The sequence below is a fragment of the Macrobrachium rosenbergii genome, chromosome 2 (assembly GCF_040412425.1).
Source record: "Macrobrachium rosenbergii isolate ZJJX-2024 chromosome 2, ASM4041242v1, whole genome shotgun sequence".
In the NCBI taxonomy this organism is placed as follows: domain Eukaryota; kingdom Metazoa; phylum Arthropoda; class Malacostraca; order Decapoda; family Palaemonidae; genus Macrobrachium; species Macrobrachium rosenbergii.
In genome coordinates this window covers 89744859-89771344 of record NC_089742.1, presented here as the reverse complement: position 1 = coordinate 89771344, position 26486 = coordinate 89744859, and the positions used below count along the sequence as shown (strand labels likewise).

Sequence of the window (26486 nt, the reverse complement as noted above, 5' to 3'; positions counted from 1 at the left end):
CTTATTTGCTGTTATTTCCCCTGGCTGTGTGCATCCTTAAAAATCACTTTATCACCGTAGGGAATATTTATAAGACTCGTGACCAAATTTAGATGTATTTTTGTTGGAAACTGGATATTTTAAATGTGGACTTTTTTTGGTGCACCCGTATGAGAGACTGAAGGTCATCATCGGCTTCACCTTGAGTTTGAGTATTGGAATGAAGGAATGAAGACGTATTGCGTCACTTTCACTTCTTCCTTCATCTCTATAAATGCCCACTGAACCTGGCCTCAATAAACATTACAATTTTATTGTGAATAACTAATGATTGTGACCTTCATCATGTTATTGGTGTGTCGGTGGAATAAGTTCGTAAACATTAAAAATAAAACAGGTTATTATTGCAAGCCATCATGTGATAAGTAAATGAAGGAAATCGGCAGAAATGGATCACTCTGAAGTAGCAGTTTGAGATTTGTTTGGCTGCCTCAAATAACGAGGTTCAAATAACTTCAGTTCTTAGGAGTGCCTTAACGTTGGTAGTCTGTCGGTGCACTTGCAAAGGATATCGTGTCTGACGTTCTACTTTTGCTGGCATCAGATTAAATGATCTGGGTACATGACCTGGGTACGAGAGAGAGAGAGAGAGAGAGAGAGAGAGAGAGAGAGAGAGAGAGAGAGAGAGATGGTGGGGTGGGGGGTTGTTCCCAAGTTGCCTCGAGCGTGAGTTGGTCGTTGGGTCGGTTCTTCCAGGAAAGTGACGGTGAGTCCACCACCGAAGGACAGACTTTGATCTTGACTGCATTCTTACGCCATGACTAATTGCTCCGTAGCGTGTACAGTATTTTGAATGAGGCTCCCCGGAAAATGTCTGGATGTAACAGGGCATCTGGGAAGACGTCTCTGCTCTGATTAGAATTTACAGGTACTAATGAATGCATTGTATTCGTAAGTATTGATTTTATTGGTAGTATTTGGTTACAGAATGTAAGATGTTGGTTTGCTGGGATGTATGTGCAAAGGATAAACTGAAATAAATAAATATAGTATAGTTTTGTTCATATCAAAAGCATCTTTTTGATACGGTACCTGTACGGGGGTGTCGGTGTAAGGTCTAAGAAAAAGGGGTCTTCCGTGTCCATCCAAATCTAGTGCGGGCTGCCCAAGAGCAAGAGCCCGTGCCAGCACAAGGCTGGCTTAATCTAAAAGATCAGTAACCTCCAGATCTGTTGTCCCTTCTCCAAGGCCTTTTGTTAACACACGCTGGCAAAAACGTGACCTCATCCATGGACGCAGATACCATTTATTCTTCATTAGGCTTATGGAATCTCATTTCTTATTCATTCAGAAACTGCACCATTTTTTTATTCCTGCCGTCACAACAATTTGGTGGATTAATATTCTGAAAGGTCTGACTGAGTTGAATGTTAGTGGACTGCTATAGACGTATTATATATCGATAGCCTATTCATGATCTGTAGCCTACTTCCTAGAACTGTCAACAAACAATATTGTACTGGGATCCACGTTTTAAATTTTCATGTGCTTATACTCTGTTTCCGCGAGATCGGTATAAAGTTATTAAACTTTGTCGTAGATGACAAAAACTGATTTATACGCATTTCCGATTACATTTCGTGTAACAGTTGCCAATTGACATTTTATAAGATAATAAATTTTAATTCAAGACACAAAAACCTCTAGGAGAATAATCCTTTAAGGATTAGGCAAGTATGAAATTTCATTGTGGTGCAGAATATTACATTTTTTGTTGTTGCGAATCTAACCGTGTCAGCATAGAGAGCTACGGTAATCTGTTAAAACATATTTGCCATTCCAAGTAAGTGATGACAGATTGTATCCCAAGAAGAAATTTTGAGGTGGTGACTTTTTTGAAAGCTATATATTGTATATTTGAAACTGAATGCGTGACTATTGGAGGGAGGGAGGGATGAAGGTCTTTTGGCTTGCAGATGAACGGTACCGTAGCTGCTTAAGGTTCAGTTCTGGGACACTATCCATAGAGAATAATTCGTTTTAATTTTTGTGGAAATATTGTTAAGTGTCACACAGTGGCACAGTGAGTCAAAGGATGGACAACAGTCAAAAAATTAAAGTTTTGAAGTTCAGTTTTTTCACACTGCCTTTGTATTACCAGATAGCCTAGTTCTTCATTGTAACTACTTAGTATAGCCTATATATATATTAGTTGGTCGGTAGATCACGCTGAAAACAAGCGTTCATTGTCTTGACGTATAGGCTACACTTCATTTCCCACATAACATGCTCCGGTTTCTTTTTTCAGTAGCATTTGTGCTTCCATAGAAAGTAGGATGCAGATAGTGAAAATCAGATAGGTTTGGGAACTTGATTAAAAATCTAAATACGATATCTATTGGATAAATATACGTAACCATCATTCTTTAAAGATATTATTTTAGGTTTGGCTTACTTAACGTGTTAGTATATATAAATTTTTTGTTTTGATATGAGCAGAAATTTTTGCACACCAGAGCACACGATGAAATGATGGTGCTCGGGAGTACTCAGCATCATTCTGTCGAGATATAAATTCCGTCTTCAGCGCTCAGCAGCAGCACTGTAGACTCAGGACATCAGCTATCATGAAAAGCTGTTATCCATTTTGTATGAGCATACAAACACATATGTTGTTTTCATGTTTTCTAGGAAACTAACGAAGAAATAATGGCTATAACCAATCGAAATTCTTTTAATTATCTATGATATGGAGTTGAGAACAGTGAACTTGGTAGTCGTAGTGACCAAAAAGCTAACAAATATCTTAATGAGAAAACGAATGAAAAGGAATTGCCTTTTGACACTGCATATGAAATTGCTGCAAATTTCCTTAAACAGGTGAAAGCCAAGTGGGCACCAGTTGCGTGCATCGAAAAAGAAGTAGGTTCCTTGTCAAATAGCCTACTGTGGTTGTCTCCAAGCAACTGTTCAACGAGATTGCTACTCAAAAGGACTGACAGACCCACACCAGAAGATCTGAAGATGCTTCATTGAAAACAAAACTAAGAAAAACAGTTGATCTTACAACTTTGTCACCTTGTAGACTTTATTTTGCAGCTGCTACTGTTTAAAAAGGGGAGGCCATTGCAAATGTGCCAAAGTACTTGGCAATATTTCGAGTGCAAGCACAGACAACTTCGATTCAGCTGCAACTTATTCCCCCAAGTCGTCTTAATCTACATTAAGAACTAAGTCACAAGGAAAAGGAATTAACTTGTACCCATCTTAACACTGTAATCATACTCGGTAAGCCAAAGATGAATGTTTCCCTTCTCCAGTTAGAGAATGGCAAACTTCTACATTTTCAGCTGAGATCAACCTCTAAGACTTTGGATCATACTATCCAAAGGATTTTAAAAGAAAGACAGTACGTTTATAAAGAATAAAATTTTCTCTTGAATAACTCTGTATAGGCTATAACTGTAAAGTAGGGCTTGATGGAACAACTGGTCGAAGTCTTTATAAAAACAACCTCATTCAGAGTTAAAAGAAAATGACCCTGTTGCGGAAAATGGTCTTTTCATGACTTGTTGGTTATGACACCCAACACAAGTAGTAATCATTTGGAGGAATCCTAAGCCTTCTTCAACATTATGTTGTCAACCTGTAAGGTTCAAATATGTTAAAGACAGCAAAGAAGTTATCAAGGACGAAGAAAACTATGTTGATTCAAGTTGTAACGCTTTGCACCCTACAGTCATCAGCTGACAATGATTGATGGTAAAGTTGCTACACTTTATCAGTAGGCACTGTCTCAGATCACTACTCTAAAGTCCATGCAATGCAGTACCCAAGCAGATGAACGACAGATGAAGTTTTCAATCGTCCATTGCCATCAGAGGGTCTACAGTTTATGATTTCAATCCTTCGTGCCTGGATTAGATGCATGGAATGCTGCCTGCACATTTCTTACAAAATTCCAAGAGAAGAGTGGAAAGCAAGGACCAGAGAAGAACAGGAAGCATTACAAGATCGAAAGAAAATCATCCAGCAACAACTCAGAGATAAAACTGGATTACCTAATTAGCCTACTGAGGTGGCCAAGCCTTGCAGATATGAGACAGCTAATGACGGCAGTAGCCCTAGCGCACGGATTTTTCAGATATTATGAAATTGCTTCTGAAATTCTTGGAATAGACTCAGACTTGATGCTGATCCTGACCTATTTGAGAGGTTTTGCATGGAAACAGCAAAGTTTAATGTAGATACTGTAGAGTTGGCCATATTACATGCCGCATAGTCTTGCGTCATGTTCTTGTTCAGGGAGCATCTGCCATACGCCATTTCGATCTACCTGTCGGAATGTTATCAGAAAAAGCCCAGGAAGCAAGGAACAGGAAGTTAAATGAAATTAGAGAATCATTCTCAAGAAAACTATCAAAGAAAAATACAAATGAAGGCTTGATGAGACGTCTTCTTTGTTCTGATCCAGTGATCAGTTCACTGAGGACAAAAGAAGCACAGAGCCTATCAAGAAGGATTTGCCAGATGAAGCCCAGAATTTGTAGTTGATAGATTACCGATGTGACGATGAATATTCAAACTTCACTATTCTAGCAATAACATAATGAAATATAAAATTATATTTGGTACTAGAGATAAGCTAATCGATGGAAAAAACACACACACACACACACACACACACACACACACACACACACACACACACACACACACACACACACACATATATATATATATATATATATATATATATATATATATATATATATATATATATATATATATATATATTCTGTAACGTATAATTTTATTTGATTAGTTAAAAATCATGCTTAATTTTTGCTGTTATTCTGTCAATAAAGAACAGAAGAAAAATACCGATATTAAGAGGGACCATATGAAATATATGCGATATATATGATGTTCGTAAAAACTGTTTCTTCATTTACAGTAGTCTTTTCTATGATAAAAAAAGTAAACTGACTTGATTGTATCGAGTTTGAACTGGTATATCTAATTTTGTCCCAAATATACACATCCTGCCCAATTGTGAATGGATGAGAGCGTCGAAGACACTTATGAGAACTGTGTGAAAGGAGGTTTTAGAAAAATGACCTTATAGACCCAACGACAGTCTGATTCTCACATATTTAAACCAATCGCAGACAAAACGGACGTAGTCCTGCCTGATCTTTGTCCCAGAAGAGCTCAAGATTTTTATTGTCTATCATCTGGCAATATACGACTGATTTGCTATAAATAAATGGGGATGTTTCATTTGGGCTTTGCCACAAAATACCTTCATGCTTTTTTTAATATGTCCTGTTAATGTACGACCATTTTCTTCTAATGAATTTGATAAAAATATATGAATTTGATCTGAAAGAGCTGAAGGTTATGCGACATATTAGTCGGAAATATAGAGAAAAGCATGGAATTCAAGATCAGTGATTAGGACGCAGGAATCGAGTCCTGTCATACAAAGAACCTCTCAAAGTTTGAATATAATAGAAATAAAAAAATATATCATTACATTTCTTTAGATATCGAACTTCTGAAGAGTGTGAAAAGAAAACGTTTACCCAAGGTGCCGAAACTGCTGGAGGGCGAAAGGCTAAGAACCATGAGAAATGTATACACAAGGAATGGGGATATTGAGACGAAGGCGCGAGTCGGTGCTGAAGGCGTTAGAACACCCGGAGGAGGAGGAGGAGGAGGAGTGTGAAGAAGAGAAGGGGAAAGTAGGAAATCGCTACGGTAGACGGTGGGTGAAATGACCATCTTTTTTGTGTAAGTAGCTCTGGAGGGACTTGAAGGAGGTCATCTGAAGAGGAAGAGGAGAAGGGCTCGTTGATGAAGAGCACATCTTGGGAGAGTGTAGCGCGACCGGATAAGAATTTTATGCTTGAAGGCGACCCCTTAGAATAAAGGGTCCAAGATCGCCAGGAGAAGTAGAAAAACATAGTTATGGAATCCAAGTGCAGGTTTGGTAAAGTTCGGAGAAGCGGAAAATTAGCCGAGCTAGACAAAATAGATAAATAAGAACAGGATTGCATTTGAGGTCCTCTCGTGAGGGATGAAAAGACCAGGTGCTGTCGATAGCTGAGTGATCGCCTTTCATGCTTAGCTTAGGAAAGTTTGTGTGTCTGATGTCACGAAATTGTTAGTGACCCCTTCCCTCTAGCCTATCCCCTTGTTCCTCAGCAGCCTTTGGCACTAGCCTATCCCTGTTTCCCATATAGGAATTAACTTATCAAAGAAAATACTCGCCAATATTATTTGCAGGCAAATTCGTGAAAATGATCAAAATTATATGAACCTTAGCAGATTACTTGCTTAGGAAGAATGAGCGCAGTCACACAATAGCCTCCAGAAGCAGAGACGCGGAAATCTCGGATGACTTATCAACTTCAATTTGGAGATGAAACTCGCTTGAGTTTTTACTTTCGACTGTGAAGTACTTCAAACGTCAACAAATGTCCTCCGTAGGGGGTAGTATGAGGTGCACTGTAGGCCCCTAGTTGCAACCCCTTTCATTCCTTTTACGGTACCTCCGTTCATTCTTGTTTCCATCTTTCTTTCCACCCTCTCCTAACAATTGATTCGAAGTGCAACAGCGAGGTTTTCCTCCTGTTGCATCTTTCACGCCTTTCTACTCTGTTTCCGTTTCAGCGCTGAATGACCTCACAGGTCCCAGCGCTGGACCTTTCTTCTACATTCTCTAATCTGTCTGTCTATCAACAGCTGTCGAATATCACAGATGAGTGATAAATTTTGAGGAATGTACAAAGTTTGACGGATTAATCAGGTGAATAAAATTGCTGGACGAGGAAGGAAGGGAATGATTGTAGCCTAAAACGACTGACTTTCAGATTCATTGATAGGTACCCTTTCAGAATACGGCGCGCGAATAACCATACATCACGGCAGGCTGTTTTGGATGAGATAGAAAGGAACGAGGAAAAAAGCCATTTCAAGGTTTTTTTAATAAACAATGTTGGCGGGGACATGATTATCGTCATTGTTTACAGATAATAATTATTTCATTTTCTTAACTTGTTCGAGCTTTCTTTTGGCCTTGAGCGTAATGGGCGGTGAAGAGGGGGCTGATTTCACCGACTTGGATTTTACCGGTAAAATGAATGATTTATTGTGCAGAAAGAGCGCGTGATTTTAGCAAACCGAAGACCAAAGAAATGACGAATGTTTGTCAGAATTACCCTCATTACACGAGAGCAAAGCACGCGAAGTGCATTGTCCAGGTTCCGTGGAGGTAATCTTGAAGAGGCGGAAAGTTCAACAAACAATTTGACTCAGATTCTCGCGAGTTGTGCGTATATCGACATAACCTTGCATTTGGCGGGTGTGTCACTTTGACATTCTTTCATAAATAATATTGGATGGTTGTTTTTGTAGTTAGTTACCCACGCAACGTCCACCGTCTGTTTTACATTTTCGTCCTGCTCAATTGTGTATGGATGGGCGTACGCCGACATTCCATTCAGGAATGCGTCAACAAGAGCACAAGGCTACAGTGAGGTATAATTCTCTGAGGATCAAATGTAAATCCTCCACTCCCATTTTGTTATACATGGGAATGGGTCAAGACCCTCTCATGTGTCGACAGTCGAAGCAGGGGGCGTTGATGCCATCTCGTCACATAACATCGTCTAGGCTAGTTCCGGAAGGTGTGTTGAAGTGACAAATACCCTTTCATTATTAATGGTATTATATAGTTCACTCTACTTTTGGATCTTGCATAGATTTTTCAGTTTTGTTCCTGCAGTGCAAGTCATTTTCGTCGCCGACGATCATTAGGTACGGCAAATTTAATGGACTGGTTGTCGAGATGTATCAAATTATACACTTTAATTGGCTTTATGAAACAATGGATATGTATCACCATTGTCATTACTGTTTTAGCTGACTTTCATTATATACCGAGGCCGAGATATTGGATATACCGTCTGGCGAACCAGTTTGCTATGTCCACGTGTAGGTCGAGTGTGTCTCATGAGTCATGTACCTTGATGGGAATTGTCAATCTACGCTTCTTTTGGGAGCTGTGTCAGGTCTGCGAAGTTGTGCATTCTTGGCCCAACCTTCCATTTTTGGGACTTGGGACACTTCAGTGTTTTACTGTACCCAATAGAAGAAAATGTGGGACAGTTCTTACCATGCTTCGATTCGACTTGCATGGTGGTCACACTTATTTTTAAGGATTACACCTGTTAAAACATTTAGCCTACACCATTATTCGACTCCTTGGAAGATTTTTTCAGGAAGTTATGGCCTTTTCACTGTTCCTAATATATATATATATATATATATATATATATATATATATATATATATATATATATATATATATATATATATATATATATATATATATATATATATATATATATATATATATATATATACTGTATATGTGTGTGTGTTTATGTTTGTGTGACTGACTTGCAACTTATTTTTACTAAATAAATGACAAGTCTCTTTGTTCGTTCCGCAGATGGGCGAGGATGGGGGAGGCGGAGGTAGTGGAGGAGGAGGAGGGGGAGGAGGAGGAGGAGGAAGCGGGATGAGCGTTCGGCGGATGCAGGAAAGGGAAAACCTACGTCACATTATTCAGCAGTGGAATGCGAACCGATTGGACCTCTTTGAAATCTCGGAGCCCAATGAGGTAAGTCACCTTTACCTTTTTTTTCCGTTTGAATTTCTTTTTTGTTTTGTTAATTGCCTAGTTAGGAGTATGGGGCTGCTATCAATGTTCCTTGCCGTAATCTGAGTATTTTGATATGGACTCCTGTCGTCTATTTTGTCGAATAGGGTTTTCCGTGAGCCTTGCTCGCTATCTGCTTACGGTGTGTCACTGCTAACAGTGGCTGACTGGAGCGAGTGGTCGTGGTGGTTGCGGGGAACGGTTTTTGTAGGCTGCTCGCTGGCTTCGTGCCGTTGCGTCGAGCCACTCAATGAAATGGACCGTCTGTGACGGTGAGGATTTTCTTCGAATATACGACACCACATTGATTGTTGCTTTTATTGGAGTGCTGGATAAGTTCCGGCAAATGCTCGAAATGTTTTCCCCGGGTGTCTTGATGTGGTTCTTACAAATATTGATGACATTACAATGGGAAAAGGATTAAAACTACCTATAGCGTACTCCGTTTCGTGGTTTATGTTTGTAAGTTATCCTAATGGGAAAAATACAAGCGGTATATAAGTTCCTTTGAAAAGCAGCCTCATTCGACTGAAAAGAGGATGAAGAAGTCACCCAATACAGCTCAACTATAAAACCAGAGTGCAGGTCCACCGAGGTCAAAAACCTTTTCTCTTCCGTCTCTCGCAGTCGTCCGGGACAAGAGATTTGACATTAACAGCTAATCTTTTAAGAGCATCAGAGATAAATAAATGTTCACGGTGACCTCGTAGACTAATCTTAAACTTGTCATTTTATCGTTAATAACTGGAATCAATGATTCAGAAAATTCTAGAACATCCGAAAAGATCAAATGTTTTACCGGATATCTGTCAAGCTCGAGAACAAACAAGCAAAAAATGCGTCGAAGTTTCTTCGGCACAGTCGAGTTTTCTGTACAGCGTATAATGCTGTATGTAACTCTCAGCCACGGCCCATGAAATTCCCAGCCACGGCCCGGTGGTGGCATGTTTTGTTGGTCCTTATAGCGGTCCCAGACGCACGATCATGGCTAACTTTAACCTTAAATAGAATAAAACTACTGGGGCTAGAGGGCTGCAATTTGGTATGTTTGATGATTAGAGGGTGGAAGATCAACATACCAATTTGCAGCCCTCGAACATCAGTAGTTTTTAAGATGTGAGGGCGGACAGAAAAGTGCGAACGGACAGTCAAATAGCCTTCTCAGTAGTTTTCTCCTACAGAAAACTAAAATCACTCAACTGAACTGAACCATGGTTATGGTGTTTTTGTATAAAGTCTTGAAGGCAGGCTTAAGGTGATTGTGTAGCAGCATAGTAAGACTAGTGATCCTAACTACAGTTTTAGATGCAGCTTTTGATACAAGATTTGGAAATGATGAGGCTCGTATGAAATGCACTGCATTTGTTTTGTGTGACTAGTAGTGTTGAAAATTAGGTGGGAAGGTGCGTTATCTGCGGATAAAATGTAAAAGATGTATTTGAAATCTGCAGCATCGAGTACATTATATACAGTTTGGAATGATCGCGGATTCATATAGAAGAAAATAATTTGTAGATGAAGCCTAGTTTTACAAGGTGGCAGACCATGGTGAAAATTTCCCATCAGAAATCAAGACCATAGTGGAGCGTTTGGACAGAAAAGTCAAAGCGAACGATAAAGCTGAATGTACAATATGTTGAGGGGCTGAAGAGATGAAAAAAGATCCGTATATTGAAGAGTGCAATTGAATACCGTACTGCAAGTGTGGAGGAAGTAGAGGCACTGAGAAACCCTGGAGTAGGAATTAATAAAAAACTTTATATACCAAATCAGAATACAGTAGCCACAAAAAAATGTAGCGGTTATAAGGGTATATCTCAACAAAAATACATTTAATGTTGGTACCATAGCAACTGCTTTTATAATGGACTACGACATTACAGAGGAAGTTGCATAGGTTATTCAAAAAGGCAGACAGGCATATAAATTATACTGGACGAATCTCCTTGTGAATGGGCCATGCCCATTTTGAGTGAGTTTTCATTGTTTGCCTTTTTGAAGCAGGAACAGGATGTCAAGAATTTGTTTTGATGTATACGGACTATTCAGTAAGTTTTTAGGGAAAAGATTTGAAGCAATAAACATTAAAAAACAAACTGATGACATGTAATAAAAAAAACCATGACACGGCGAACATATTCAAGAATCTAATGAACTAAAATTGACAGACAGTTGTACGTAAGATGGTCTTGAAGCCAACAATAAATTGTAGTTCAGCAACCGTTCTTCTTGTATCAGGTAGTTTTGATAGGATTATTCTGTAGCCGTGCTTTCAGTTGGTACATGCTTTATACCCGTTGAGATGCTCATTGTATTGGCATTTACGATTATACCGTACAAATTTGGTCGCTCTGTCAGCGCTAACTTTTCTAATCAAGATGAACACAGAGAAATGGACCGAAATCAGCTGCAGTCAATACAAGTGAGACGTCTTTGCCTCTCGCTGTGTTTGTGTGTTTAGAAGTGAAGTCAAGTAAGTGAAGAAGGTCCTGCGTGATCCTTGTTACCGTCGACATTGAAGTGGGAATGGGGTCATATTGAATCTCCTCTGCGTATTTGCGTCTGTTCTTGCATATCTCAAGAACGGTCGAACAGAGTTGTTTGGGACAAGGCTGGTTGTATACTTTGAACAAAATAAAAATTGGGTTTAAGTTTACGAATTTGTGCCATGGAAATCATTTAGACTATGGGCCAATTTCTTGTAGAACTTAATATGTAACCTTTTTGAAGGTGTGTAATAATGCTTCGTGGATGTTCGAGCGGCCATGATGGAAGTACGCCGTGTAGCCTACTCTGTGTGCTGGTATTGACTTGGGATTTTGTGAGAATGAGAGTCACACGGAGTCTTGAGTAATTCTGAAGATGTGATTTGCCGACATTTTTATTTACCCCTAAAAAGCTTATGTATCTACTAATTTGCAGATATCCCAGAGGAATTGAATCTATCTGGCGGTGTGCATTTATTTGGAAGTTGAAGAAGTTGAAGGCAATCCTGTGTGTTATTTGAAAGACTGCATGAACTGCCTCTTGTATCTTGATGTTTAGCTTTAAAGCTGTAGCTTTCGTTGTTATTTACAAGTCTGTCAGTGTTTGGTTTTAGTCTCCTGAATGCTGTCAGGGCAAAATTTTCATTCCTTGGCCGTTATGCAAGTAGGTCCTTGTTCAAAGTATCGCTTTCGTCCAAGATATGTGGTTTCACGAAGTTCATTTTTGTCTTTCCAACTTTCTGTTTTCTTTGCCAGGCCTTTCGCTTCCTGAATACGATAGATAATCGCGTGTGTCGAGGTGTTCTTGTGCAGGAAACACGGTGTCGGCTGTTCTGGCCTGACACCTGAGAGTATGATCGTGCATTCATTAGGTGTAACTGTGGTCATCCTCATTTGATGCTCTGCCGACCTCGGGAATTCTCTCTCTCTCTCTCTCTCTCTCTCTCTCTCTCTCTCTCTCTCTCTCTCTCTCTCTATCTATATATATGTGTGTGTGTGTGTGTGTATGTGTATGTGTATGTATGTGTATGTGTATGTGTATAAATACTATTCATGTATGTATATTATTTCGAACTGCCGCCCTCAGAAGCAGTAGGGACGTTTAGTCCATTCAGCTACAGGTGACGTAAAAGGAGTGGAAGAACTGTACAGTACAGTAGATATGCAAGTGCATGGGAATGGAATCTCAGGTGTCACTGCGTCAATAACTATGGATTCACCCAACCGGCCACACCAGCAATGAGTGGACAGATTTGTTCCTCCCAAGTGGGCTGGAGATAATGTGCACATTATAAGCAGGTAGTATCGCCTGAAAACAGATGCTAACGATAATTCCTTTTTTAAGGATTTGAACCACTGACCATTGAAGCAGCTCGTCTCCTTTGATGGTGAACGTTGGGGGGCCGGGGGGAGGTGGTGCCGGTAGTGCTCTCTCACGTCACGTGGTGTATATACTGAAGAAAGCATTACTAAAGTGTGCAACGTCCCTTTGGTCCTTTTGTGTGTTTGTGTGTGTGTAAAATTGTAACGTTTGGTTTCTATGCATAGCCTACCTGCATGTCGAGTAAGTCGATAAACCATCGTAAGAAGCGTTGGGATCTTGCCCATATTAAAATGCACTGATGTGGATAAAGAACACGACTATTCTCGAGAGAATGGGTATTAAATCACAAGCTACAATTGGAAAGTGAAGGAATGTATAGGTCAGAATGCCTTGGGAATTACGCACTTCAAGCGGTCACATGAAGGTATGGTTTATGCTAAAAGACTTTTCTTTTTAGACAGTGGCTCATCGTTGTATGACAATGACTGTCAGCGAAACCAGTAGTAATGGGTTCTATAGAACTGGAGACTGGTCTTTGGGGTAAAATGGGGTGGTCAACATTTTATTTCCCGCAAAATCGGAGCGTGTGTTCAGGAAAGGTTCGATTCACATCCACATCTTTGTTTACCCTGCAATAATATTCCAGTTCCTCATCGTACTTAGATGAGCCGCATCAGCGGCATTCTGGAAGGGAGAAACCTACAAGTCAGACACGGTAGAGCTTGGAGGAGCTCCCCTGGCCTCTCTTGTACTTCACGTTTTTGGATTTGATTGTGAGTCTTCACCACAGTATCAAAAAAAGTGTTGTTCGTATATTAATGAAGCTTGTTGGCTGTCGGTATCATAGCTTTCAAGGCCTCCTTTCTCGACATCCAATGTCTTCCGTTGTACAGTAGTAGGCTGTACGGGGATGCTTACTCACATACTGTATATCCATTGCAGGCTATTATTATTCTCATTTTTGTTTAGTCGTGCAGTTGAAAAGGCCATAGTAGGAGAGAATGAGTACGTTCAAGAAGATTAGTCTTTGGATGGAATAAATTACTCCACATTAATGTTGCATATCGATAATCCAGTACAGACTACACTTTTTTATTGCATCATTACCCTAGGACAGTTATTATTGAGTATTAATATCACATGATGCCTCTGAGGATATGTTGTATTTTTGGTTACTGTAGCTCTCAGTTACTTGTAAGATCAAGTTTGTAAATCTCAGTTTCAGAATATAGCAAATGAGATGACTCATAAGGGAAACCTCATATTGCAGATGCGATGTGTGAATCCTCATACATTTGACGAACACTACAAAAGAGTTGATCTGAAACAGGAGGAGGCTGTGCGTTGAAAAAGTAAACGTAGCTGAACGAAGGAAGGCTTTCAAAGAAAGCTGTTTTCATTTCAAAGGTTAATTTAATTTAAACTCTTGTGTTTCATTATCACTTCATATCGGAAACTGTAAAAGCCAGGGAAATAAGTCTGTAATAAAACATAGACCGGGCATTTGTTCTAGGGATATACAGTTTTCAAATATAAAAATGTTTGTGGGGAAACTAGAAAGATAAACTTAGCATTTGTATTAAAATCCATTAGGACAAATATTGTGTTATTGCATAGTCTATTGAAATGACGTCGTTTTTAAACAATTGGTAGTTTTTTCCTAGATGTCCATTGTCAGTCTCAGAGGGAGGCGCTCTTGGATTGGCCAATGAAGCTCATTTCGGTATATGGTGACAGGTCCTATTTTTGTCGCCATATACTGACCCTTGAATTTTATTACTAGTAAAAACTTTCTTGTGCCAAATAAAAGCTTAATAAATAAGAGACAGTACGATAATACTGGAATGTCAAAGTATGCGCGATTTGTACAGTTAGTGGTAGCTGCCCTCGGATGGACAGTGGACAATCGATATGTTTCGTAATTTCTGTTTTAACGAATGTCCGATTTTGACTTGAAGTCATTCTTTTCATAGAATATATGGTTGTTGGTTTGCAGCATAAACACACACAAACACACACACTACTGTATATACACACACTATATTGTATATATATATATATATATATATATATATATATATATATATATATATATATATATATATATATATATATATATATATATATATCTAACTGACAACCCGGCTCTGTCCGGTAAACTCTGAACGATAAGCAATCTCTCTCTCTCTCTCTCTCTCTCTCTCTCTCTCTCTCTCTCTCTCTCTCTCTCTCTTCTTTCCATCTTTCTTTCTCTCACTCTCTCCCCCTCTCTCTCTGTAACACTCCCTGTCTCTTTCCCTCTTTCTTCTCCCGAACACCCCCTCTCTCTCTCTCTCTCTCTCTCTCTCTCTCTCTCTCTCTCTCTCTCTCTCTCTCTCTCTCTGCCACCCCCTTCCCAACCCCCACCCCCTTTGGTGTCATTGATGTCTTACCCCCACAGTATTCTTTTTCAGATAGTAAGTCATATGTATACCGAAATTAGGTATGGTAAATTCGTAAAGTTGCTAAGTCTACCGGAATAACCACCCCCGTTTCACTGGCAGAACCAGCCCCCTTCCAGGGAAGCCCTTCCACACCCACCCACTTTGGTGCCCTTTGGTGCTAGTGATGTCGTACCCCCACAGTGTTCTTTTCGAGATAGTAAGTCATATGTATACCAAGTTTGGTTGAAATTGCTCAATGCGTTTCAGAGTGTATGTGGAACACACACATACACATAAATACACACACGTACAGTACATACATACCCATACACACATACATACATCCATTATTATATACAGTTGTATACTGTATATATATATATATATATATATATATATATATATATATATATATATATATATATATATATATATATGAATGAATTTTATCACATCACTGTGATTCATAAACAAACATTGAGCTACAAACGTCCTTTAATATCCAGTGCGCTCTACCTCGGAAATAATATATTTTCATATATATGTTACCTGAAGGGGAATTTTCAGTTGATAATAAGTTCTTCGTCTCGTGGGCTCGAACCACGGAAGGCAAGAATTCAGAACTCCAGTGATGCGCATTAAACCACACGGCCATCAAGTGAGGTATAAGTTGTTATCGACTCCCGCCTACAAATCACTGGCGAACTCAGGTATTTGTAATTAGAATCGATATCAACCCACACTCTCTGCCATATTAATATATATATATATATATATATATATATATATATATATATATATATATATATATATATATATATAATTTATCACAGAGTATGTATCCACTAGTAAATTGAAACAACGGAGTGCAAGATCTTTCTCTTCTTTTTAGTTTTTTTTCACAAAGTACGTACAGTGGAAAAGATCACAAAGAAGACACGTTTACCAACAACACGGAAGATGAAAATGTTGCATAACCATTCAATGCACACAGAGTCATTCATTACTTTTGGAGGTCTCCAGGTGTCAAGGATTAACTCAGGTAACTGGATAACCCAGGGAAAGGCAAAGGACATTGACAGGGAATGCTGGGAGTCTCTGTTCTCTCTTCTACATCTGCTGTTAACGTCTTGTGCAAAACTTGGTCGAGAGTGCAAGGACGTGGGTTTAAATTTGTTACTTCTATTTTTTAGCTTTATTAATGGGTTCCGGAAGCAATATTTTGACGTCTTTTTATTTTACTGCAGTGGGGCTAAGATATTATAAGAGATTTTTCACTTAAATGCACAAAAGAGTACTATTCTTTTGGCCACTGGTAGCTGATTATTTATATTCGTTTATTCTGGCGCAGTTAATTCCTTAATCGTTTGGCCCAAATAAAATGAATCATCATTCGTACAAGGGTTATATAAGCAGTGTTGTTATTCAAGGGGAACGCTTTCTTATGAGAAGGTTATTTGTTACAGTTTTATTGTGTGGAAAGTTTGCATTCACACTGAATATTTCAAACATTGATTCGATTGACTCAAAGCTGATAAATCAGTCACCCAGAGGGTGTTTGTAGGTGATTCTGGCTTCCTATCACTTTTATTGTAAAAATTAATTCACAGCTTTCATGTAGTAGATATCCAAAAAATAAGCTGAATTATACAAGTCCCTACTTATATACTTTGCCTATGTTCTGTAGTTCGTTCTCCCGAACTCAGGACTCACAACACGTTTGCTCCCAGAAGCACTGAAGAGAACAGAGGGTTTCTTTTATGATGTCCAGAAATGTATCGCATGTAAGTCAGACCATCTGTTGTTTTTCTGTGTGCATTGAATTTATACTTATTTTTCATATCTGATAACAATGTCTAAAGATGGTAAGTATAAGCATGTATATATATATATATATATATATATATATATATATATATATATATATATATATATATATATATATATATATATATATATATATATATATATATATTTGCTGTTACCGCCTTCACGATGACCTGTTAGATGTGTTCATATAGGATAAGTTGTAAGTAAACAAAGCTGTTACTGTCGTGAGAGAAGAGTACGGTACTGAGAATGTAAGGGCTCCCCCCGATGAGGAGGGCGGCGGGCGGCGGCCTCTGGTTCCCATGGTTACTGCGTCCCAACAAAAGAGGATCACGTTTGCCCAATAACTTGGTCCTTTCGGTGATTCCCCTTGATTTCAACCAGTGAACATCTAAGGAATTCAGTACTCACAATCTAAGGACCTCCCGCAGGTGTTACGAGTGGGCAGACATGCCTTTACGGAAAGCCTCGAGTTTATATGGAGGCGCGATGTCCTTACTTTTTGTTTTCCTGTATGTTGGCTGGGTTGCAAAATGACTCTGTCTCTCACTTCTAAGTTAATGAATGTGTCGGCTTTCGGTGGAATAGAAATTAGGTTCGTCTGTTCTTAAAATTTGTGATATCTGATTTAGTTGAACAAAACGAGACTTCAGTTTGAATTGTCTTATTTCTTTTTTGAGACTAACGTTTTTTAAGGAAGTTAATTATCTTGAACACTCAGACACATACGTACATACATACGTTATAATCAGTTTCCCATTTAAGTTGAAGCCGTTTGTAAGCAGGGAATGTTGAAAAAGGAAATAAAGAAATAATATTTTTGTCTGGTGGAACCCAGTAAAATAGGGACAGGTAATTTTGTATGGGTATAAGAAATTGGAAGTCGTTGATTAGTACAAAACTTCATTTCACGTATATGATGGTAGATAGGATGAGAGGAATGGTTAGTCACAGAATAGATGAAGCAAGGAAGATGACAGGCCCATGCAGAAGGACTGAAAGAGAACTTGTATGTTAATGAAGGGATTTTTAAACCAAGTCTCTTGTCTCCTTTATGGAAGTGAATTATGGATGTTTACTGTGAATGAAAGAAAGTAGATGAAAACTTAAGATTAATTGTTTGTTTTTGCAAACAATTCCTATGAATGTTGGTATACGAAAATGATGTGGTGAGAAGGGGAAACTATGGATAATTGTGTTGAAATGGCTTGATTATGTGAAGAGATTGGAGGATGACGGGGTGTTGAAAAACGTAGCTTACGTATTGGAAATTTGGGGAGGCGTGGAGGGCGGGAGCTGAGAACTGTTTGCCAAGTGAGAAAGAAATTTTTTGAAACTGAAGGACCCCGACATTCAAAGAGCGAGTGTGTGTGTGCTTGATCGGTTGAATGGCGCTTCTTTTAGCTTTCCGTAAAAAAAAAAACTATTGTGACTTTTTCTGTCCGCCCTCAGTTCTTAAAAACTGCTGGGGCTAGAGGGCTGCAAACTGGTATGCTGATCATCCACCCTCCGATCATCAAACATACCAAATTGCACCCCTCTAGCCTCAGTAGTTTTTATTTTATTTAAGGTTAAAATTAGCCATAATCGTACTTTTGGTACCATTATAAGTACCAACAACACAGGCTGAGTTTCATGGGTCGCGGCTAGGAGTTTCACGGGCCGTGGGTGAAAGTTTCATACAGCAATCTACGCCGTACAGAAAACTCGATTGCGCCGAAGAAACTTCGGCGCATTTTTTACTTGTTTTATTTTCTTTTTAAGAGGTTGGGCGGGGTGGGGGGAGGTGACAGTCGACATACTGCTGATGAACTTTCTTTGTAAGTAGATGAAGCGGCAGTGTGGAAATTGTGTGTTCTGGGGTTTGTTGTATGTTTTAGGAAGAAATTGTCAGTCTCCGTTGTTTAGTTTGCTCCATTCTGTATTGGAGTACAGTAAACGTCTTATAAAGGTAACAGTCCGGGTATACAACTTGTTTGAACGGACTATTGAGTTGTTCTTGGCTCTGCTCATTATGAGGTAACTTTTGCTCTGGCAGATTTTAGTATAAATAGATTCAGTGAGTGTTGGCCCAGCTCAGTACTTGGATGAAAATAGCACTTGAGTGTAAATTGTCTTTGATAATAATAACAGAAGAAACTTTTTTCTACTGCTTAGTACATACTGCAGTTAGAGAGCGGAAAGCCTTTCTCTTATTCAATATCCAGAGAAATCCATTTGAACACAAGCTTTTCTGACCGGAACGCCAACCCATCTAGACAGTATTTCCACTAAAGATGGAAACGTTCTCAAATATTTCAAAAAGAATTCTGTGAAAGTTGGCTTCATAGATTATATGCATCGTTTAGAACAGGTGCGGAATCAGGATTGAATTTTAAAGGAGTATTACACGAGCTTATTTACTTATTTATATACTATATATATGTGTGTGTGTATATATATATATATATATATATATATATATATATATATATATATATATATATATATATATATATAGATATATATATATATAGATATATATATATATATATATATATATATATATATATATATATATATATATATATATATATATATATATATATATATATATATATATATATATATATAGGCTATAGTGATTGGTTCTGAGCGTTAAGCTCTGTCTTTAGTATTTTCGTGTCTGTTTACAACTGCAGTTTGACTTGATTTAAAGTTAGCAAACTTTTATGCATGATATTGAATTCCGAGTAGTGAGGTTTATTGTACGAAGTTGATGTGTACTTCGTTATTGTAAGCGGGGAGAAAAGCAAGCGCCTCTTTCTAAGGTGCAGCGAGTATTTGTTTTTCCTAGTGAACAGGTGATGGGTGACTGAAAAGAGGCGGTAGGAAGGCGTGCGGGAAAGAAGCCTCGTGGTCTTTCTAGTGTGGAAAAATTGAAAATGGAAAGTTCCCGTGTGAGCTGAGCGCGTTGCGTTGCTGTGCTGATTTATAAGCGGTTGTCAGACTGTTTTGAAAATAATGAGATTTTCTATAATCACTGAATTTAAAAGCAAAAGGACGTGTTTGGTTAAATGTACTATGATAACTTGTTGGCTATACATCTGTGCCATTGTGTCTTCTTGTCATTGTTGAATCTTTCGAGCCTTTGGTTTCTTCCTGAAGCTCTTGTGGGGATTTTGTTTAATCCATGGCGATGGTCGAGTTTCTTCTTTTGTTTAGAAATCCAGACGTTTTCATTTGAGGTCTGAAGGAAAAATGATTGCTGAGACAAATAAACAGCCTGTTTGATGAGATTTTTTTCATGTGCATTTCATCGGGAATACTTTGCAGCACAAAATGCGCAGGGTTATTGGTGAACAGGATTTCCAGGGACCAGTTTTCAGGTTTCGAAAGCGCCTGAAGAGGAAAAAAGCTTTCTTAGCTAGCAGATTAGAACAGGTGAATGAGGTGATGTGTGAATGGCAGTGTTGTAGTGATAGCAGTGAAATGCTTTTACCCTTAGGGCATGTTCAATGAAGCTGCACGCCGAATTGTAGGGTGTGTCACCTGAAAAGGCGTATCGCCGTCATTGATAAGTTTCCGGTTGAAATAAAATAATAAAGAACGCTACATGTAATTTCTGAGGGCACAACGCAAGGAAGTTTGACATGTTTGTAAGCGGATCTCCCTTTAGTCCAGAAAACCACTTGAATGTAAGGCTGCGTCCGTATGGCAATTGATCCTGTGAAACTGGAGAACAACGGCAATGACTCGTCGTCTTCCTATCTGAACGTCACTCACTTTCGAGGTTTGCGCCGTTTCTGTTATGCCCCATCAGGTGAACAGCCTTGCAGTTTTTTTTTTGAGGGGTCATAATGTAGAGTTGTTCCCTGTTAATTGCGAAGATGTGCGGCACGGCTGTCGGAAGCAAACTTGAAAAACCTCTGTTCAGTTGGAGTTTGCTGGAGGAGTGAGAAAAGGACCTGGGGAGTCGATGATGTTGAGGTATGATTTTGCGATATAGGCTATGCATGTGGTTGCTCTTTCTCCCTCCTTCGCTGCCAACTAAATGGACGGGGAGACTTGGGGCGAGAGACTGACTGCCTCGCGGGGCACTCCATTTCATTTCTTCCCTCTCCTGCCTTGCTTTCATTCTTCTCGGCCATTAAAAATACGTCTCTAAATATGGTCGTAATACTTTGCGGCTTGAAGCAGCTGAGGGCGATGGTATGGAGTATGGGTTATGGCCCAGGACGAACATTTACCAGACGAATGGATTGAAAAAGAGAGGAGGTTAGCATCATTACTCTTAGCAAGGGAGCTCAGTAGCGAGTAAGAAAAGGACCAGAATAGGCGAAATAGTCGTTTCGTCTTGGTCTTCGTCGTCTCCTGTAGTGTATTTGAATGGCGCTGTAGCTTTTGTGGTCATTCATGTTTAGGAATGACTGTCCGGTACCAGGAGCAGGAGGGCTTGTGGTCGGGTGGGAGCTGGAGGGCGGGTATAGGCTATTTATTGTTGGCTCGGGAAGTAGAGACCAGCAGAGTTTTCTTCTTCTTCTTCTTTCTCTTCTTGAAGGGCTGGGGAGGGAGGGAGGGAGGGAGGGAGGGGTGTACTTTAGCTTCGCGTTGGAAGCAGGTGGTTCGGAGAGGGCGGTTGCCTGTCGGGGGATGGATGGGTTATGTTGGGGCTGGCTTCTGGTGGGGAAGGGAGTTGCTGGAAGGGAGGGGTCGAGCACAGCCGAGGAAGGAGGTTAGGAGGCGTTTTCGGTGTAAGGTTTATGGGTCGTGTATTGACCTGGAGGTTCACATGAATTTCATGGTGACAGATAAGCACAAGAGAAGGTGTTTCAACAGATGTCGTGTGCCGAGCGACGTTCATCTGCAGTGGGGTCACCTGCTTGGCTGAGGTTGATGTTGGTGAGGAGTCAAGTTAGTTCTCTGTCTCCTTTGGGACTGAAAATGCTCCCTTCCTTCACCCTTGCCTTCACTTACCCTTTCCTTACCCTTCCTTACCCTTCCTTACTGGTATCGTCAGGATGAGGATTCGGCATTTCGATATCTGCGCGGAATCTTACGTGAATCGTCGTCGTGTAGGTTGGCGGAATTGTGTCTCCTATGTAAACAAGTGTATGACTACCGTCCCTCCGCTGGACTGTATTATAGTTGCTGTGGCTTAGGTAGTTCGTTGTTGGGAGTGATGATTGCCCCACTGAGTCTGCTGTGTACTTGGAGAGGTTAAAAGGAGGTGCTGTATATATACTGTATATATATATATATATATATATATATATATATATATATATATATATATATATATATATATATATATATATATATATATATGAATGTCTTTTCCTGTAATACTACAGTGTAATATGAATATAAGAAGGCCCATAAAACTCTATTTAATTGTTGAAACCATATATTTCAGGCACTTGCTTCTGTGCCCTGTTCACTGGTAGAATATGGACAGATGAAATTTTTACCATTCTGAACAGGGGCACAGAAGCAAGTGCCTGAAATATATGGTTTCAACGTTTAAATAGTGTTTTATGGGCCTTCTTATATTCATATATATATATATATATATATATATATATATATATATATATATATATATATATATATATATATATATATATATATATATATATATATATATATATATATGTAGAATCTACTAGTCACTTTTACCAGACATATGTAATTTATATATATATATATATATATATATATATATATATATATATATATATATATATATATATTTAATTTATATATATATATTATATGATACTATTTAATTTGCTGTATTGATGATACTCAATGCGACAGGCTGTTTTGCTGGTGGCAGTATTTCACAGTAGTATTTCCATTTATCGGTTTTGCTTTTATTGACGGAAGTCTGAGGGGATGCAGATTTTTCGTGCCCTTTGTCCTGTTATTGCATGTCATGGACCTTGTTGGAGGGCGCTGTAGCAAAGTCAGTTCACTTTCGTATTCGGTGAGGCGATGCCCGTTCTGCTCTGCTCTGCCCTGCCCTGCCCTGTTCTGCCCTTCACTCAGGACTGTCAGGCTCCTCTTGACTACATTTATCGTTTTTGAAGAAATGAACGACTCATTTCAGTTAACGTCCGAGTCATGTGCTCTCTCTCTCTCTCTCTCTCTCTCTCTCTCTCTCTCTCTCTCTCTCTCACGCGGGTGCACCGATTTCATGCTGCTTGATCGCCCTGTCACTTATTTAGCCTCTGGAGTCTATAGAAATATTCACATAGTTTTATGAATTTGATCTTCGGCAACTTTATCTGAACTCTGTGAACGGGTGATGGAAGTGTGTAACATGTTCGAGGAAGCTTCTACTTAGGCGTGGCCACATGGCTGAGTTGGTAGGCGTTAAAGTGACAGAACAATTGATCATTTGTGGTATGGTGTTGTTCCTCTGAAGTAGAAAAGTGACTTCACTTAAGCTTTTGGCCCCTCGAAAGCAACAACGAGTCTCTCTCTCTCTCTCTCTCTCTCTCTCTCTCTCTCTCTCTCTGTGTGTGTGTGTGTGCGCGTGTGTGTGTGCGCGTGTGTGTGTGCGCACGTTTGCGCACATTCAAGTATATATTCAAATCAGCCTAGTTTATATTTATACGTTGTTGAAATATGTAAATTCGTATCAAGCTAAACATGCGTACAAACGTCATATATGATATAGCCTATATGTATGTATATATACACGCACACACACATATGTATATATATATATATACACATATCGTTATATAGTGTATGAGATTCAAAAGTGTATTTATTCCATTGACTGGATTAGCCTTGACCGAAAGCAATACCGGTACATGGTTGGCCATATGAAAAAATCTATGTGACAAGTTAACTATGAATTGTTGGAGCCCACTAAAGAAAAGTGAGAATGATGGCTAGGATTACAAACAGACAGCTAATTGACCAGTGGACTCGGAATCCACCGAACGTAGAGTAAAAAGCAGATTTTCTAGTAAATATTCACGAACGGCCATGTAATAAAAAATTCACGAACTGCCATGTAATAAATTTGTGTAATAATTTAAATCTTAAAAGATGTGTGTAAAGGTACACGAATTGTAAGATGTAGCCCAGTGAATTATCTTTTAGCTGACTGAAAGTATTGCCATAAAGGTCTTTCGTAAAGGAAGCGTTTCAGTACAAATCTTCAAGACAGAAATATCAACCTGAAATATGTGGTACTGTACTGGAGGCTGTCAGGATTGGTCAAGTCATATTTTTCGTATTCAAATCAGGGAGGACACTCGAAGATGGATGTGGTTCGCAGCCCAAGTTTTCTTTCTCGTGGGGTGTATGTGTGCGTTAGAGTTTGCAAGCCTGAAGCACACAATCTTCAATTTTGGATTCATATCTATTTCCAGGAACCGTCATACACTAACCAGATTTCGCATCTTTTCCATATCCCAAGTAGATTTAAAGTTCAGAAATGCCGTAGCTTGCTGAAATACCATTTCGCCTGTATTGTAATTAACATACTTTAACAGTAAACGAATCATAATTCCATGATGGTCCTGTAGATGTCTAATCGTTTTAAAAACCGCATTAGAACATGTTAATAATGGGTCTTAAACAGTACATAGCCTACGGGTTGTATTGTTTCAGATAAGTGACAGGAAACTTTAATGAACTGTTAGTTCTACAAACTGGTAGGTCTACAGACTGAAAATTTTACTCCTCATTTTACCAACACCTAATTATCATCTTTCACTGTAGCAAATATTCTGTTTGTCCTTTGTTTGAATATGTAATTTACTTAGATCAGATCCGTAAAGAATGTTTTGAATGTGCGCTTGGGTGTTGTTTCATGGTGTTTTTTTTTTTTTTTTATTTCTCGGTTTTGGTTGTCAGCCTCTCGAGGTTGACCGCCAGGTGTTCTCTTTTTGGAAAATAAATTCATTGAGAATATATTGTTTGTCGTTTTTAAACTGACATGTTTATGTAGATTTCCATAAATTATGAGGATACAGCCGAGAATTGTCAGTGAATCCGGTAAGACTACAGGAGCTGGGAGTTGTTCCATGCTGTAGCAGGTAAGTGGGAGCGGGTGACTGGTTCTTGTCATTTGCACCTTAAAAACTACTGAGCTGAAGATTCCCCGCGGTTAAGTCCTGTAACAAAATGTCGTTTTTGTTCATATGGTGTTTTTATGGATATGCATTTGAGTGACGTTCAGTGAAAGAAGACAATGAAACTATTAACACAACAGTGACGTTCTCACCTCATTGCTTATCATTCTATTAGGTGACAAGTCTTCATTGGAGCATGCTTGCAAATGAATGACTCAATGGATTTAGTCTTGAGTGTTCGTAGAGCTTGCAGAACAGCCGTCCTGGTGCACTGGCAGCTTCGAGTTGTTCTTGATAGATAAACGACCCTGTGTGAAAAAGACATGACAGGCTTTAACTTATTGCTTCTCAGCTAGTGACACTTTTTGTTTTTGATGATGAACGTCGTGGTGGCGAGCGAGACGCAGCAAGGGCATTGAAGGAAGTAGAGTGAAGAATGTTGACGGTCCATGGAAGAATTGGACGGGGGATGGTTTGCGTGTGTGTGTCGTCTTGTGTCGGTATGTGAGACGAGTGTAAACAAGTGGTTCACCTTGACTATGTGACTCCTTTCCCCCTCGCCCTCGCCCTCGCCCTACCCGTACCCTCAGACTTAACGTCCAGTCGTCTCCCTCACCCACTTTTCCATCCCGCATCTCTGCCAAGTAGTAAACATTTAATAGGGGATGCACTCTGGCCTGATGGGGATCCTTGCCTCGTTCGGAGCTTCTCCTCCTCCTCCTCCTCCTCCCCCTCCTCCTCCTCCTCCTCCTCCTCCTCCTCCTCCTCCTCCTCCTCCTGGAAAGGCTTATGGCATCTCTAGATGGGGGATGCCGTAAAATGATAGAAAAGTTCATTGGCCATTTTAAGACCGAGTGGATTGGCAGCAGTTTAGCGGCATTAGATGAATAATGCTTTGAAATGTGAAATTTGCCTGTTTTTAATACTTCATGGGCAATGATGACCATTATTAATTTGTATTGTTGTTTTGAGTAATGTTCTTTGTCGCCACTTCTATCGCGTTATCCAGATTTGATTGAGAAGTTATTTGATTCTGCGTGGTTCAGGGCCCAGTCAAATTACCCCTTCCCACTACTAAAATATTTCTGTGAGATACACTATTTTATGATGCACAGACTGCCATGGCAGAGGATTGCCTTGTGGGAGCTCGAACTTGTGTAAATCCGATTATTATTAACTGGTCACAGACGTCAGCGTCAGCTGTGAGTGTCTTCTTCAGAAATGGTGTCTACGAAATCTTTGACTTTGGACTTGACGACGTAACTTTCCGTCTGGGTTTCGAAAACAACTCTGCTTGATGATTCTTTTTGTGGTAGCTTGCATTTCTGAAGTGGTTCAGATATTGTGGATTGCCAGAATAATCAGCGAGTGGAAATAGAGTGGAACTTAGCGTGGTGATGAAAATATTGGTCCTGAAAATGTTCGTTATGAAACACAATAAACCCTGATCTGATGTGGACAGTGATCCATCTGGTGAAGCTTAACGCGTCCAATCTGAAGGAAAATTGTGAAACGGAACTTCTCCATAGTACGAAATGGGCGTCTTTCAAAAGTGACAAAGGTCAGGATGAAAACGTCATTTTGCGGCCTGGCAAGAGATCTTTCGAGAGAATTTTTGTGAGCGTGACCAGTCAAACT

At 39.4% G+C, this 26486-nt stretch overlaps 1 protein-coding gene across 1 annotated transcript in view; it reads left to right on the top strand.

Moving 5' to 3' along the window:
* Positions 1-26486, top strand: part of cno (adherens junction formation factor afadin) — a 696676-nt gene that overhangs the window by 9175 nt on the left and 661015 nt on the right. The window contains 1 exon segment of the mRNA XM_067122056.1: positions 8501-8671. Within this exon segment, the coding sequence (XP_066978157.1) occupies positions 8501-8671 (171 nt within the window).